This window comes from Frankliniella occidentalis, unplaced genomic scaffold (assembly GCF_000697945.3).
Source record: "Frankliniella occidentalis isolate FOCC.00 unplaced genomic scaffold, Focc_3.1 Scaffold13, whole genome shotgun sequence".
Taxonomy (NCBI): Eukaryota; Metazoa; Arthropoda; class Insecta; order Thysanoptera; family Thripidae; genus Frankliniella; species Frankliniella occidentalis.
Window position 1 is genome coordinate 1824114 of NW_026267143.1, and position 15962 is coordinate 1840075.

The 15962-nt window shown below is 45.9% G+C and overlaps 5 protein-coding genes across 5 annotated transcripts in view; 4 read left to right on the forward strand and 1 right to left on the reverse strand.

The window, feature by feature from the left end:
* Positions 1 to 15962, forward strand: part of LOC113217635 (neurobeachin-like protein 1) — a 346454-nt gene that overhangs the window by 271548 nt on the left and 58944 nt on the right.
* The window catches only part of LOC127748802 (cuticle protein 7-like), a 120923-nt gene that overhangs the window by 69385 nt on the left and 35576 nt on the right, over positions 1 to 15962 (forward strand). The gene's annotated exons all lie outside the window — the stretch shown is intronic.
* LOC113202386 (larval cuticle protein A2B-like) lies at positions 1814 to 3534 on the forward strand. The gene is made up of 2 exons (XM_026416580.2): positions 1814 to 1965; positions 2917 to 3534. Exons 1-2 carry the CDS (start codon positions 1954 to 1956, stop codon positions 3442 to 3444), a joined length of 540 nt encoding a protein of 179 aa, XP_026272365.1. The 5' UTR covers positions 1814 to 1953; the 3' UTR covers positions 3445 to 3534.
* Positions 7228 to 8254, reverse strand: LOC113202387 (uncharacterized). Its single transcript, XM_026416581.2, has 2 exons — positions 8087 to 8254; positions 7228 to 7979 (listed from the first exon to the last, which is right to left on the reverse strand). Exons 1-2 carry the CDS (start codon positions 8096 to 8098, stop codon positions 7482 to 7484), a joined length of 510 nt encoding a protein of 169 aa, XP_026272366.2. The 5' UTR covers positions 8099 to 8254; the 3' UTR covers positions 7228 to 7481.
* LOC127748803 (larval cuticle protein A2B-like) overlaps positions 14614 to 15962 on the forward strand; it is a 2270-nt gene continuing 921 nt past the window's right edge. The window contains exon 1 of the mRNA XM_052263720.1: positions 14614 to 14790. Coding sequence (XP_052119680.1) covers positions 14779 to 14790 — 12 coding nt within the window. The 5' untranslated portion in view covers positions 14614 to 14778. The remainder of the gene's footprint in view (positions 14791 to 15962) is intronic.

Sequence of the window (15962 nt, forward strand, 5' to 3'; positions counted from 1 at the left end):
TCCTGTAAACGTACCTTCTATTTTTCTCAGTGGTAATTGTTTCCACCACAGTTCAAAAATACAAATTTTACAAAGGTTTGCGCCCAAATATGCAGGGTGGGCGCCGGGCGCGGCCTGCCGCTGTGAACTGCATAGCAGTTGCCATGCCGTCTGCTCGGGAGCATCAGCTCTTTCGAGCAATAGCCAACAAACCCCATTCACACACAGGTGCAGGTCTTTCGATGTGTACGTCCATGTTTTAAAATTTCGCAGTTTACCCCAAAACACTCCGGTGATACTATTTTAACCCTCAATATCCCCCCCCCCCCTTCCAAAAACATAAAGGTTTGCCCTTTTTATTGCAACTGGCAACTAAACGGAACTGAAATTCACCTCAAATTTCAAACAAATGTTTTATTCAAAAAACGGACTCTGGGCGGTTGAACCGGAGTCAACATTGGTAAGGGTGGTTCAAAATGCAGTTGAGAGCCCGGCCTGCTCATATTTCCCTGTTATCGGATTTCGACCAAACGTAGCTTGTTTGCAAAGAAGGCAAGTTATATTTTGACCGCGTACGGTGAAAATTCGAGATTTGGAACCATGAACAAGCCAAAGCTCAAACATGCTGCAATTGTCATATTGAACCACCCTGACATTGGTTCGTAAGCCCGCGTGTGAGAGAATTGCTTGCCACACTTGGATTAACCCGAGATATTGAGTTGTCGAGGGGGCTCGGCCGGAGCATGAATCACCCTGCATGAGTGCCAATGGATAAGTGAACTCGACTCATAGTAAAAAAAGTCAGAGTCACTCGGTCACGCCTTTTCCGATCCATCGTGGGATTACTCTGACTGTTAAACTTTTACGATATCTTAAAAACGATGTACAAAAAATTTCTTTTGATTCGCACTCGACTTAATATTTGTTTATTTTCTCTTCCGCATTTAACTGACAATGCCGTATTTTATATTTAGAAGAACGACACTACTCAAAATATCAAGAAATGGGTTAGGCATCTTTTTTTAAATTATTTTTAAAGAAGTTAACTTCTGTCACATATCTTGCGTACGCAGTGTTGGCAAGTAGCTTGCTGACTGATGCTCTGTATCATTTTCCTGACACGCTGTCAGACAGGCGCGTGACCTGGACGCGGTGACTGGCCGCGCTCAGGCTTGTGCTCAAAGATAGTGTCGTAATCCTTTTTGGATTTGGTGTGTATTTTTCAGTGGCATTTGACTTTTTAAAAACTTTCTGCCGTGAGCTTTTGTTTAGAATACTGAACCTAAATTCTTGTAGCGTCCTTGCCCCATGACTATGTACAATTTAAATTGTCTGCCCATGTGCCATGTACTGGATTAAATGAGTTATTTCAACTTGTACGTGTTGTGGAATGACTGGAGATAACCAAAACGTGAGTGTGCACGTGTTGGCTGAGCGCCATACCAAATGGCACAACAACGAACGAACAATTTAGATAAATCTGTAAGTAGAGAGAGGGAGAGAGAGAGACAGATAAGACGATACCTAAATGACTCCTTTTTATGTTTTTGAAATAAGATCGTTTTTAGCAATTAATTGACAATTTCAATCGGAACCCACTTGCGAGTTCAGTAGTATTATTATAATTTCTTGAAAACGAAAATCACTTGAACCCCGCCGTGTTAGCACATTTAGTAAATTGCGGGGAAACAATACAACAGCACATCTTTGACGGACATGCGAGCCTCCTCATCTCCTTCTGACTCTAGCTTCACCCCGGGCAAGGCCGCGTAGATCGGTGCCCCCCTCCCTCTGCCCCTGACTCCGCCCCCGCCCGCCAACGCCTCCACGTGCTGCAGCTGGGGGGCGGTGGAGGCAGGGAGGTGGTCCACTGCTCGGGGGGATGCAGCTGCAGGAGTGCAGGCGGCGTATAAATGCAAGGCGCAGTGTCCGAGTCGGCACTTCAGTCACAAGTCCCCGCTGCACGCCGGCATCATGGTCTCCAAGGTGCGAGAGTTTCCATCTAAAAGTGATTTCCCAAGTCCGTTTGCAATGAAGCCAGTCTTCTAACTCTATTTCAATCGCACAGCTAGTGAATCAGTGCCAGTGAGTTAGTGAGTGCGCGCGTTATATCCTGGTGTCTGCCTGCCAAGTGCGTTCAAGTCTCCCATAAATTTGATGCAGTTTGCTGTTTACTCTATGATTTTGTGTGCTCTTGCTGCGTCGAGTGTGATCCTTAACGGGCCAGTGTATCGTCTATCATGCTAGATTTGTATCTTTAATTTGTATAAATTTAAGCAATTTCAATTTTTGCACAAACTTCTGTGTTGATTTGGACACTTTTGTGCATTCATTTGTACGAAATTGTGCACTGTTGCGCACAAATTTGTTCGAAACAAAACGTAGGTAACGTAACTTAACTGGAACTTTTCCACAAAAACATACAAAAACATTCAGCGTGTAATAATGCTTATTGCTTAGCGGTCATATATGAGGCGTGTTCCTTTTGGAAGACAATTTTAACTGTGCTGAATTAAAACTCGTACTAGTTACTCATTGTTTTCTTTTAGTCACAACAAGGAGGTACTCACAGTTTTATCACGCGTACACTATGAAAAATATCGTCGTAAATTTACAAAAAGTTTTGTAAACTCGAATTATAATTTAAGTTGTCAATTTACGAGACAAGATTTTTTACTCGTCAATGGATTTTTAGTCGATACGTACTACATGTATTTTTACGATTTCAAATTGTAATTTTACAACTTGCGTCAAAGAAAATTTTCCTGTAAACGTACCTTCTATTTTTCTCAGTGGTAATTGTTTCCACCACAGTTCAAAAATACAAATTTTACAAAGGTTTGCGCCCAAATATGCAGTATACTTTGCGATTTAGTTTGGTGTGTGCTTTTGTTCTGTTTTTTTAACAATGTTGGTCTCCGAATGCTTCCTCCCCAGCTGGTGATTGTTTCGGCTCTGCTAGCCGTAGCTAACGCTGGCGTCATCAGTCCCTACGGTCTGGTCGGCGGCCATGGAGGCGCCCTCATTGGTGGCCCCCTAGGCCCCACGGTGCTTGCCGGCCATGGTCTCTCCGGCGCCTACCTGGCGGGCCACGGTGGTCTCGCTTCGCCCGCGGTGCTCGCCGCCGCCCCTGCGCTCGTGGCCGCCCCCGCCGTCGAGCCGTACGACCCGCACCCCCGTTACTCGTACTCGTATGGAGTGTCGGACCCCACCACCGGTGACTCCAAGAGTCAGTCCGAGGTCCGTGACGGTGACGTCGTCAAGGGCCAGTACTCCCTGGTGGAGCCCGACGGCACCCGCCGTGTCGTCGACTACGTCGCTGACCCCATCAACGGATTCAACGCCGTGGTGCGCAAGGACCCCCTTGCCGTGCACGCAGTAGTCGCCGCTCCAGCTCCCGCCCTTGTAGCCGCCCCTGGTCTCTCTGTGGGTCACCTGGGTTATGCTGGCCTAGGCCTGCACTGATCCATCAGCTTCCATCTAGCGTACCCTCAATTACCTCAAAATGATGCGTGCCGGGACGAAAGACAAAAAATAAATTATTTGTGAAGTGTTTCCTGCAGTCTTTTTTATTTCACACCTGTGCGCCTCTTTTAATTAAATTGTTCTTAGCGAAATCCGCATTTTGCAAAGACACGGGTATGGAATTGTGCTGAGTGTGTTGGAAACTAGGTATGCAAAATCATTCATACACTCAGGACGAGAGCGATCATCGTGCTAGGTCGAATCGACTAAATGGTTCTCTGGGTGTACTTACAAGGACTGATAGAGCCAGGACGCGACTGGCGCAGGTGCAGGCAACGATAGCGAGATACTAGACAAGGACCCGCCCCAGAGGTGACTCAGGAGTAGCGGAAGGGGCCCCCTCCCATACCCCGTATCGGTCTCTCCTTCCTTCTCCCCTCACTCACAAGAGGGGCAATTTCACAGAACTGTTCGTGTAGATAGTCCAACTAAAACCAATCTTCTACAGGGTGGGTGATCCGCGCCGTCCTTTTTTCATGCTTATACTGTACCGGATTCACGCGTGCGGACGGGTTGCATACTCGCACGGTGCCGTAAGGTGCCCTGGCGAGCGACGGTAGGCAAGCCCGCACGCACGCGTGAATACGGTACAGTATAAGCATTAAAGGACAGCGCGGATCACGGATCACCCTTCCTGTAAGTAATCTTACATTGTCCGTAGGATACTGTAAGTAAAGTTGTGTATTCTCTACTGTATCGTATTATACAATAATGCACTCACCCTTCGATGAAAATAGTCTTGGATACATGCGGTATCTATCCATCCATATTTTTCAAAAAACTTGAAATAAAATTTATCTTTTACGACATTTTGTCATATCAGTCCCAGCCAGAAACATCGTATCGATATTCATCGTGAGAATTGTGAGACATCATGCTGTGTGCCGCACACTGGTAAAACAAGTGGTAGTTGAAGTTCAAGTGTACATTTTCTCAACACATTATGGTGCTTAATCTTTCGACACTTTCGAAAAGCATAGCAGCTGCACACCGTATGTCTAAATGGCGCTTGGTCCTATAGATATTTGTGTGTGTCCAAGTGTGCAGAATTAAACGTTTACAGTGCGTTTAAAGTGTGCACACCACGCAAATCTGCAACTTGAGTTAAACACAATGTAATGTTGAAAATCATAACTTGCACACGTTCGGTGTTTAAATTATGCTCTTTTGTTTTACCAGTGCAGTGACGCCCGGTAGTCACCCGCATAACTACTGTAAGACTTCACTCAAAGGGTTTGAAGGGTTGCAAGTGGGCTATGAGGAGGCTGCGAGTAAAGAACGTACATTATAAATGGCGATCTGAACAGTCCATAAAAGGGATATTTTCGAATCTTTTAAGGCGCCATTTAGAAATAAGGTATCGAAACAGCGATGTGACTCGCCGTTATTAAGAAGGAGAGAGAACTCCTCACTTAACGATTTGTGAATGCAATGTATATACACTTATCTTTTTTCCGTCCTTTTCGCTGATAGTAATTCTACATTCGATTACTTTTAATTCTTGAGTTCAATAATATAACCGTTTTGTACAGCCTAAGCCTTGGAAAAAATTCTTACAAACACTTTTTTGTAATTATAAACGACTTGGAAATCTGGAAATTAGTTTTCAAACCATTTGAGTTCTCCCTATACAAAAAGCTCCGAAGCTCTTTTGGCAGAATATGACGGTGTCACATTACATTCCTTCCTTCTCATTCCAACATGTTTGAACACCGATTTATAACCTTTGTTGGTCCTAGATATTTCAGAAAGCTAACTGTTGTTCCTTCTTTGTTCCAGGTGAGACCCAGTGTTGGTGAGAGAATGAACAATACAGCGTGAGTAACTCTTCGGCTAAGCCTGAGCCTTGGTGCGGAAATGTAAATAGCCCACAAACTACGTGCATATCTTCGCGGCGCATAGTTTTAGACACCTATTCATGCGTAAAATTGTTCAGTCTTCGCCAACTGGAGTCCTCCAGTACGCTATTAGTTTTACTGCGGAGCGTGGCGTAGCGCTGCTCGCGCGCGCACCGTTTAGGATGCACACTACTGCCGCTCCCGGTGCAGTAGGCAACCCATCCGGCTTTGTAGCGCCCCGGGTCGGCCTCTGGCCTCGCTGCTGGACTGGCGTGCACACATGGGGTACAAATGACAAAGTCTTGGGTTTCAAGAAAAAAATATTTTTTCTAGTATTTAACTAAGGTTAAATCTCCGATTTCGTTGGAACTCGGAGATTAAAAGGTTATTATAATATAAGTCGGATGGCACTGGAAATTTTTCCTAAACTTAACAATTACTAGGGGTTAACTTAAGCCTGACACTGTTTTTTGCTCCAAATATCCCTCTATCGCCTTAACGGTTCAAAATAGAGCAAAACGGACAAAATTTTATTCCAAAGGCCACTACTCTGACGAGTTACCCCTAGAACACTGCTTTACATTTTTTTCAAAAAATGTCTTTTTCTAACACCTTACTCCTACCCTACATAGGGAAAAAGTAAATGTCAGGTTTAGGAAAAATTTCAAGTGCCATTCGATTTCTACATAAATAACCTTCAAATTTGCCAAGTTTCAACGAAATCGGAGATTTACACCTGAAAAGGTTCCCCTGTTAAAGAAACTAGCAAAGAAAATGTTTTGAGAATAATTGAATATTACCTTTCCACAAAAAATGAGAGAATGTTAAAACACATTAGAGGAATCCAAGGAAAGTTTGGTGACAATTGAAGACCGTATAATTTTGTTGTGAGAGGTACGGTATTTATTTTTTTGTTGATCTTTGATCGAAGTATAGGAAACATAAAGATCCAACTTTTTGCAAATAGTCAGCTTTTACCTCACTGCAAAGATCCATAGACTTTTATCCATACCACCTCTTAAATACGCAATTTTGACCTCCAAATTTTAGGAACTGATGTATCCGAAACCTCTTGAGCTACATGGCCCAGATTTGGAGTGGGTTCACACTACATGAAGTCCTTCAGGGATAAAAACCAAAATCCCGAAGTCTTGGGTCGACTAGGCAAAGCAACTAATCGGATATGTTCTGAGTGTAATTCTCCGTGCACTCCTAGTGCACTTTTGCTCCACCTGGGTACTCTGACTGAGTGTACTCGGGATGTACCCCGGGTGTGTTCCGCGTCTACTTCTGTGTTCCCCCCTAAATTCGAATCAACGAATCCCATTGCTTAAACTGCCGCGTCCGTCCTAAATAGGGCTGTTGCTCCTTGCGGAAACATGTTATACTTAACCTTTTGAGAAAGGCGCCAACCTAACCTACCCTACCCTAACCTAACCTTCCCTTGAAGGTAGGCGACAGCAGCTGTTCGTTCTTCCGCCGGGCGCTGTGCGCGGTGTGGTGGTGGTGCGAGGCACGCGGCGCGCACCCGGCGCGCACGGCCCGAGCACGTGGGCCTCGGCATCCTTGGACAAAATAATACGCGCTGGGGCGGCGAGCTCTGCGGCCCTGGTGCAGCCGGTGCCGTTACGCGCAATGCACTTACTGTCATTGGCTATTCTGTTACTTACGAACCGGATGCCTCTAGATAAAAAGTATGCCTTTTCTATCGCATTACTGTGCATACAGAGGCAGAAGGCATATACTCACAATTTATTAATTTTTGTATTTTTGCTATTTGTCGACAACGTCATCATACTGTTTTACATTTAATTTTTGACATGGTATCGAAGTTAACTGAACTTGGATCTCTTGGAGGGTTTATATTTGAAGTAAAACAATTGGGTTTGCCGTCGAGCTTTTTTTATTCCCTTTCTTCGTTATTTACAATCAAATAATTTACAGATGAACACAGACAGGAGGCGCCGGGGCGCCGTTTAATACTGATTAGTATTCCCGAACTCAGACCCACTTTCAGTCGCATCAGTGGGTCCGCTTGGGGCAGGGCCGGCCTCGAGTGAGGGTCACGGCACAGGCTCCCGAGGCCGGGCGGGACGGCAAGGGGATGGCACATGAGTGGAAGCCGTCGTCCTCAGCAGCTTACAGGTGGCCGGCGAGGCCGAGGCCGAGGGGGGAGCCGATGAGGCCTTGGGAAGAGATGAGGCCGGGGGAGGAGATGAGGCCGGAGGAGGAGATGAGGCCGGGAGAAGAGATAATTCTGGTGGCGGGGGCGCCAGCGATGAGACCGTTGGAGATGAGGCCGTTAGAGATGAGACCGTTGGAGATGAGGCCGTTGGAGATGAGGCCGTTGGAGATGAGGCTGGGGGAGGAGATGATCCTGGTGGCGGGCGCGGCGATGAGCTGCTGCTGGATCAGAGGCTGGGCTGCGATGAGCTGGGGACTGAGGGTACGGGTCACGGACTGGCTGGAGACGGCCACGGCGCCGGGGGCGGCCACCAGCCTGGGGGCGGCGATGATGGAGGCGGGCGCGCTGAGGGCCAGCGGGGAGGCGGCCAGGCCGATGGGCGACAGTCCCAGGGGGGAGCCGATGATGCCAGCCTGGGCGGCCACGGCCATCAGTGAGGCGAGGATCACGAACTGAGACAGAAAGAGCTCGCTACAGCAGACCGCACCGTTTGGAAGAAAGGGACGAAGGGGTCGAAGCACTGCGGGCGGGGTGCCTCCCACAAGTCCTTGCACCTTACCTTGCACGCCATTTTGGTTGGTTTGTCGGGCTTCTGTCTGCTGCTGCTGAGCGAGGAAACAAGTCGACTATACCCTTACCGCCGTGGACATCGGCTTTTATACGAGGAGGAAGACTTGCTTGCTTGCTCGGATTTTCTTGTGTCTGTTTGCGTGTGTGCGAGCGCGTGCGTGCGTGCGTGCCTCCCCCCCGCCCTGCCGACGATCGGGTCTCAGATCTTTGCTGCCCCCACCCCCTGCAATGCGCCCCTCCTCCACCCCTCCCTGCTGACGCCTTCGCTGATACAGTTGCATCAGCCTATACGTTCCGTGTGCGATGCCTAGTTTGTTGCGGGTGGACCACTTCGCTGCCAAAAAGACGAAAACGCTTCGAGAGAGCATCCGCGTCCAACGCGAGTCCTTGGCTCAAAACTCGGAATTTGGGAGTCGTTAGCTGTTGAATGGTTAGTTTGAACACTTCATCTACGCCACTTAAGGTATTGTTCAATAACATAATAGAGTCACCTGCCCTGCTCGCTTGTGATTGGTCGGATACCTAATGGACGACCACTTCGGGTGACCACTCCGTGGTTTCTGCGACAACCTGTGTTTGTGGGGCAACGGGCAGCTTATGGTGTGGTTGCAATAATTTTCGGTGGTGGGAAAGCGCATCACATAGTTCAGAGCCATAGTGATGTGGTCAGGGAGATGAATAGACACATCTCTCATAAAACTATTAAAACCTGTTCTATGAAAGAAGCATTTAAATGAACACATATCAAACACATCGAATTCCGAGCAATGAGTTTTCAGGCGGGCCTATGGTCTTGGGGGGTGGAGCGTGCAATGGGTCAGACGATACAGATGTCCAGTGGATTTGAACGAGGCAGGCAGCTCAGTTGTCGGCTGGGGCTGGGCCGACCCAAGGCTTTAGCCCCGCCTCGCACATGCAGAAGTCACGTGCTTTGCGTCCTCTACATTTTGACTATGTCTCTCAAGTATTCCACTAAATTTTTGTGAGAAAATTAGTTTTTTGAGTTGAATATTTCTCGAGGCACATCGTGATACGAAACAATTTGTCCTATAACAAATGCTCCAAAACCCGTGTATGTTTTACATTGTAGTTGATCATAAGAGATGTAAAATTAAAAAGCTTCGTTTTGGACACTAAACGAATACACTGATAATCTAAGTGTGCAACTTCTTAATACTTGTAAGTGTGCAACAGCAAGTTGAATATTTGAAACTCCTTACGCTTTCTTACGCTGACTGTGTAGGAAGTAGTGCTCAACTCAGAAGTTGCACACTGACAAGTGTGCACACCTACCGAGATAAACACTTCCAAGTGTACAACTACAGGGTAACACACTTGCAAGTATTCAACTTGCAGTTGCACTCTTACAAGTGTTAAGCAGTTGCACACTTATTTTATCAGTGTAGTGCTGGTGAGCCAGAAATGTTTTTCTCTGAGCAAACTGCGTGAAGAGAGCTATCCGCACACCAAGGGTACAGAGTTCTGCACACCTTCTGTTGTACTAAATAAGGAAATCCGCGAAACACACAAACTCCCTTGTAGTGAAGTTATCATATTTCTTATGTCTTGTCTACACCGAAAACGCACTTTGTCGATTCGATGCATTCTGAACCCTTCTCAACCTTATTTTGAAGATATTATTTTATTGTTGTCTAGATAAGACTGTTGTCTTAAGAACTGCCAGTATACCATATGAGCTATTAACCTTTGCGCTCTTTCGTTGTTATGTTGAACCGCATGCGGGCGTGCGGTTGGGTTCGCCTATGGTCGCTTACTACGGTGCCTCATGAACCGGATCGGGTAGGCAACCCTTTCGGACGACTGCACGCTCTATCCTCCATGGCATGATTTTTCTTGTTAATTCACTTTGTAAATCTCTCCCCTGTCTTGAAAGGGGTGTAAACAGGTTTTGTGTTAGCATTTTAGCCAAAGCCCGATCTTCTTGCCAACAGTAACTGAGAAAATCGTTACTAATGCGGACATTTTCAAACGTCAAGACGGTCAGTTGTAGTGAAAGAGAGTCTAGTAAGAATTTGACGGTGTGCATCCGGTGCGTCATAATTGTACATTACAAAAGTGCGCGGGGTACACCAGCCACCTGGTGTTTTGCGAAGTATTTGTTCTAATTGTCATAGTCATTGAGGTAGCAATGTGTGTCTGCGGGTGTGGTAAAAGTTCACCCATTGCGAATGATCTCCGACCTCACCGAATCTAAGAAAGCGGGTGGGGGTATGTTTTTTGTTGGGGCGTCAGAGGGTCAAACTGATAGTTGCCGTTTGGGCCACGTGCCAATTTCGCTGAAACGACCTCGTGGCCGCCACTTGCCACCGTGGGCCGCTTCTATTCTATGTGGCGACCGTATGTTGTTTGTGTTGATCCGCGTTGAGGTAGGTTAGTGTGGCTGCCCCACCTCGCGGCCCCTCCCATCCTCTCCTCGGAATACAATCATTCGGATATTCCTACCAAAGTGTTCCCCGTTGACGCAATTAAAGTTCCCACTACTTAAAGTTTGCAAAAACACTTATTTTTCTGTTTTTGAGCCAGCATTTGTGTATCTGTGTTTCACATTTGAGTCCAACACTCGCTTTTAAATATCATGTAGCTGTTTCGTTCCGTCCTCTGTGGTTAGACTGCACTGCATGCAGTAAGTGTGGCCGTAAGTGTTCTGGAAAGAGAAGATACGCACACTCTAAATGTCAATAAGGACAATTTTTGTAACAAGCACCGGACTTCTGCGTGCATAACTAAATTCAGATACAACATTGTGACTTGCTTGTCACTAAATGTGTGTTGGTAGTTACAATATTGTATCTGAGCTACTTATGCACACAGAAGTCCGGTGCTAGTTACAAAAATTGTCCTTGGACATTTAGAGTGCAAGTCCACTTGCATGCCCGTTTTCGGAACAGTATTACAATTTAAATATGCGCAGAGCGAATTAGTAACCTGGTACAAGGTATTCTGCAGTTCTGTAATATCCTGTACATCGGCTCCAGGCATGACACGTTATTGACGTGTTTGTATACTGAAAACTTACGAAACGTGATCCAAAATTATAGCAATTTTCATGTAATACGGCTTAAAAAACGATTACGCCATGTCCAAGTTTTCATGGAGAGGAATACCCCCTGGCACTGGCATACTGTCGCATTTGCAACCACTTTCGAGCATTGGGTAGATAGCTTGAAACGTACGTACTGGGTATAAGTGTGAATGCACGCGGGTTTGCCTACTCAATTCGCCCGTAAGGCGCCATGCCCTCTGCAGCCCTGGTGGGTATGCAATCCCGCAACACTGCTGCGCATTCGCAGTTACACCCGGTACATCCTAATATACACATTTTAAGAGTCGTAACTTTTGACCTTGTCGGACCTTGTGATCCGTTGAGGTTTCAGATATTAGACAGTGAATTCATTACGGATCCTCACAAACTCCGTTCTTAGCCCGCATCGACCCGTGTTTTTCAATTTACGGAGCAATGATGCTGTTATGATCTGACACCACTGTCCATTCATTGCTTCGTCCGTCACGCTTCACAACGGTTTGCCACGCTGCACAATGTTGCAGTCGCGGTGATTCGAACGACCCTGACAGTCTCTACTCTGCAGTACAACTCTTCCGGCATGCAGCTGTAGGGCCGAACTTTCAAAAAACTTCTGGGATAATTATTATCTTGGGATAGGTTGGAACTGTTCGTGTTTAATATGCTAACTGCATATACACAGTCAATTGGAAATGAACAAAAATTAGCCTGGTCCTTTTCAAGATTTGTATCAATTTATTTTACTAACCTTTTTTGGTTTTAAAGTTTTGAAGCTATCTGGGTTGCGTGTTTGATTTGAGCTCCGAGATATTTCCCCGTACACGCCCGAGGAGGGGTCGGCAAATTAGCGAAACTTCCTGCACATATTGTATGACTGTGCTGCATTTCCGAGGGGGAAACGACTAAGATAATCCGGCTGACAGCCGTTCGGTAATGTGGCAGGGGTTATCCAAGTAAATTTTAAAAAATCCGGGGTAATCCGGGGAAATTTTGGGGTAATCCGGAAAAATTTTGGGGTAATTCGGGATAACCCTAGAGAAGAAGCTACGTAATCCGGAGGATACTCAGGAGGTATTCTGGGTAATCCGTAATCCCGCCGACACAAAGACTGTTATAACAGTCGTTTCCCCCTCGCGCATTTCCCATGTAAAAGTCGTGATCAACCAAAGTTGAGGTATTTTTCCTTTTAATTTTTTCGGGCATAGGCCTACAGGCGTTAAGAATGACTATCGCAAACTTCAAAACGAGTATTGTTGAAAAGTGACACATTTTGTTAGTTTGATCGCGGAATCTTGCACTCGTCGTGTTCACATGATATTGTATCAGTCGAGTCGTTACCCACTACTGCAGTCGAGTCGTTACCCACTACTGATATGCATCAAAGGCGATAGTATTTGTTTAAATTTTTTATCACCAGCAGGACGCTTTGACTGCTGCAAAGTCCCCATCCTATTTTTAGTCCGGACAGAGTTGAGCAGCAAGAAAGGAGCACCGAAAACTCAAGTGTTTGCATGCCGTACACTTGCAGGTGTGTGAACGCGATTCGTAATTATAGTGGCAGAAGTGAGTGAATTTTCGAAGTGGTCTCATGGGCATTCACACACCTAAAAGTGTGCGACGTCCACACACTTGCGTTTCGAGTGAACTCTCTTGCCGCTCATTCATTCTTAACAGAGTAGATACAATTAGAAGTCGCGCTTATTTCGCTCTCTAATCACTCCGTCTGGGCGCGATCTTGTGGTATTTCTCTTATGCTATTTTCCTCTCTTGCTTCTCTTTAAGTAAGTCAGCGGTCTGTCGCTGGTTCCTCATGTGCTCCTCTGGTAGTAGGACTTCTTACTCGTTCCGGCCGCAGGAGCCGACTGCCAACACCCTACCACAGGCTGCTACCCCCACCTCTCATAGTGTTGGCGTCTGACCCGCTCCATCCACCTCCGTCTCGCTCCACCCGGCCCCACCCCTTGTGCACCGAGCAATGTGCGGGCGCGCTGAGGCTGATGCAACTCAGACCTGCGCACCGTCACTTCACGAAAAACAGCTGTGCAAACTCTGTTTCCGCCCTACCCGTAGCCCTCCTGCAAACCAGTTTTGTGTGTTTATTTTTTGTCGAAGATTTTGCAAAAGTCAAATGTTTCAGTTTCAAATTTGGTTCTGCTGATTTACCAGCAGCATAGTAATTGGAAGATTTGTAAGAACACAATTTTTTCACAACACCAACAGCCTGCTTTTTTGTATACAATTTTTACCGAATTACATCTAAAGTGACTCACTCAGGACCAAGATCCAGTTACGTACAACCAGTCTCGCCCGTGAGCTTTGCTACACCGCGACCCTCCTAGTCATTGCCAATGGCACCAAGAGCAAGGTGACGGACAGCTATGTTTCGTCAGCCAAGGGGTGCGAAACGTTGAAGAAATGTCCATGCTCCAGCATGCTTATAATGATGAATCCTTGGTTGGAAATTTAAGTAAACACTTATTAACAGAAAGCCAGTTATTTTAATAGAATAACTTCTATTTTTCGTGAGATTAGTTAAAACAGATAATGTTTTGGACAAGTCGGTTACATCTATACTCAACGAATCGAACTGTATAATAGCTTCTTTTAACTGCATAACTCAAGCCTGACAGTTTGAACTAACTGTGTTCGAAACTAAAAACAAAATTGTACATATTTACAATTTTAACTAAAAAAAAAAATAGTTTGTCCAGCAAACTAGTCATTCATTTTCACCATTTAAACTGAAAAACAATACAGTGCAGCTTGAACCGGTAACCTAGATCTATAGCTTTGCAGTTTTAACTGTGCAAGTTTTTCGTTTTGCAGTTCAAACCGCAAGACTTTTGTTTTTCACTTTGAAATGTAATCTTGTTACCGTACAGTTTGATTGCAGAGTAATTTCTCGTAAGTTTAGTGAATCGTGGATTTTTGATAACTTTAACACTGACTTTGGGGAGGGCTGATGCTCTGCGATTTCTATATGATTTATTAAATCTCGGGGCACAGTATTTAACTTTTGATCACTAAGTGCTTACTTAATCTTAGCAGACTCGCTTACTTGATTTTTGTTCCTCTTGGAATAATGGAATTAATTTTCAGCCACATGTGCTGTGAATGACCAGCGAGCAGTTGCGTACAAATTCTCGCTGTCAAAGATACAAAACCGACAACTGCATCAACGCAAGCTGTTTGTGTACATGGTTTAAATAATATCACGAGAAAAAGATTTTTGTAATAATTTTAGCCCAACAAATGCGATGTATATATGATTAAAATGTAGATGACTAAAGGAAAGACGCATATGTATCTCCGTGCGTGCGCGTGCGTTTGCATGCACACGCGTGTGTGTGAGTAAGTGACAGAGAGAGAGAGAGAGAGAGAGAGAGAGAGAGAGAGAGTGTGTGTGTGTGAGAGAGATCATGTGTGTGTCCGTTAGTGTGTGTGAGGTCGGACAGGGTCGGGTCGAGGGGGCTGGTCCACCTTGCGGTGGGCCTGAGCTGCACCACAGCTGCTGCAGCTAGAAGTGCAGGGGGAGGTATCCGCCTCCTAGTCTTGTTCGTAGGACTCTTCCAATATATAACGCAGCCGTGTCGTTCAGAGCGCACAGTCCAACCACACAGCTCGTCCTCTCAGCAGTCATGGAGCCTCAGGTGTGTGCGTGTGTCGCGTGTGTCCAGGTCTACTCGTTTAGTTTGTTCTCTTGCGGCATTGATTCGTCCCTTGCATAATGCCCCTTTCCCGTGTAGTCTATGGGTTCGGTCTGGGATGCAGCTGGGGTGAATCCGGGCAGGACTGGAGTAAAGATGACCCATTGGTTGGGTATGCCCCTGCTGCTCCACCCTATCCTGCGTGCTTCTGCTTCTATAATATTCTATCAATATTATCGATTACTCAGTAATGATTCGACCGTATTCACAGTGCACGCTGCCTCGGATGTAATATGAAGTTATTGCTCTATCGACGGATGGGAGAGCAAGGGATGAATGATGGAATCTCTAGAAGCTTCTTGAACGATCGATTCTGTTTGTTTTTGACTTAATTTTGTAATTACGTTTGTTTTGAGTGTTAGTGGTGGGGTAGTTTATGCAAAATCGCTCAATTTACTTATAAACAGAGAATTAAAAGCATGTGGGTTTTGATAGCCACGATAATCTTGTTTTTATGGATTTTCAGCGAGGGGAATCTTAACGTAACGTGGAAGAAACATGAGACCTACTTAAATATAGACATGAAATGGAGACCTCCACACGGTAAAAAGAATGTCTTGAAATCCCAGGAAATTTCTGGGATTTCGAGGTTGGGTGGATAATTTCAAGATTGACCCTTGAAATCCCAGACTCTGTCTTGAAACCCGTAGCTTCCTAGGGAAATCCTTGGAATTTTCGTCTGGTATTCAAGGATTTTCCTTGAAGTATCCACATCGTGCTTCAAGGAAAACCCTTGAATACCAAACAAAAATTCCAAGGATTTTCCTTGGAAGCTACGGGTTTCAAGGCAGAGTCTGGGATTTCAAGGGCCAATCTTGAAATTATCCACTCGACCTTGAAATTCTAGAAATTTCCTGGGATTTCAAGACATTCTTTTTACCGTGCACGCTTTAGAAATACGACCATGTAATTTATGTCCAACCCCTGAACCATTTGGTGGCATACAGTACGTCCTGTGCCTGCTGGCGCTGCTCTCCGCGGCCGATGCCGGGCTGATCGGCGCACCCCTCGGGCTGTCCCTCGCCTCGCAGACGCTGCACCCCGCACCGCTCGCCTACCCGACTATCGCCGCCGCGCCAGTCATCCAGAAGGTGGCCGTGGCCGCGGCACCCGCC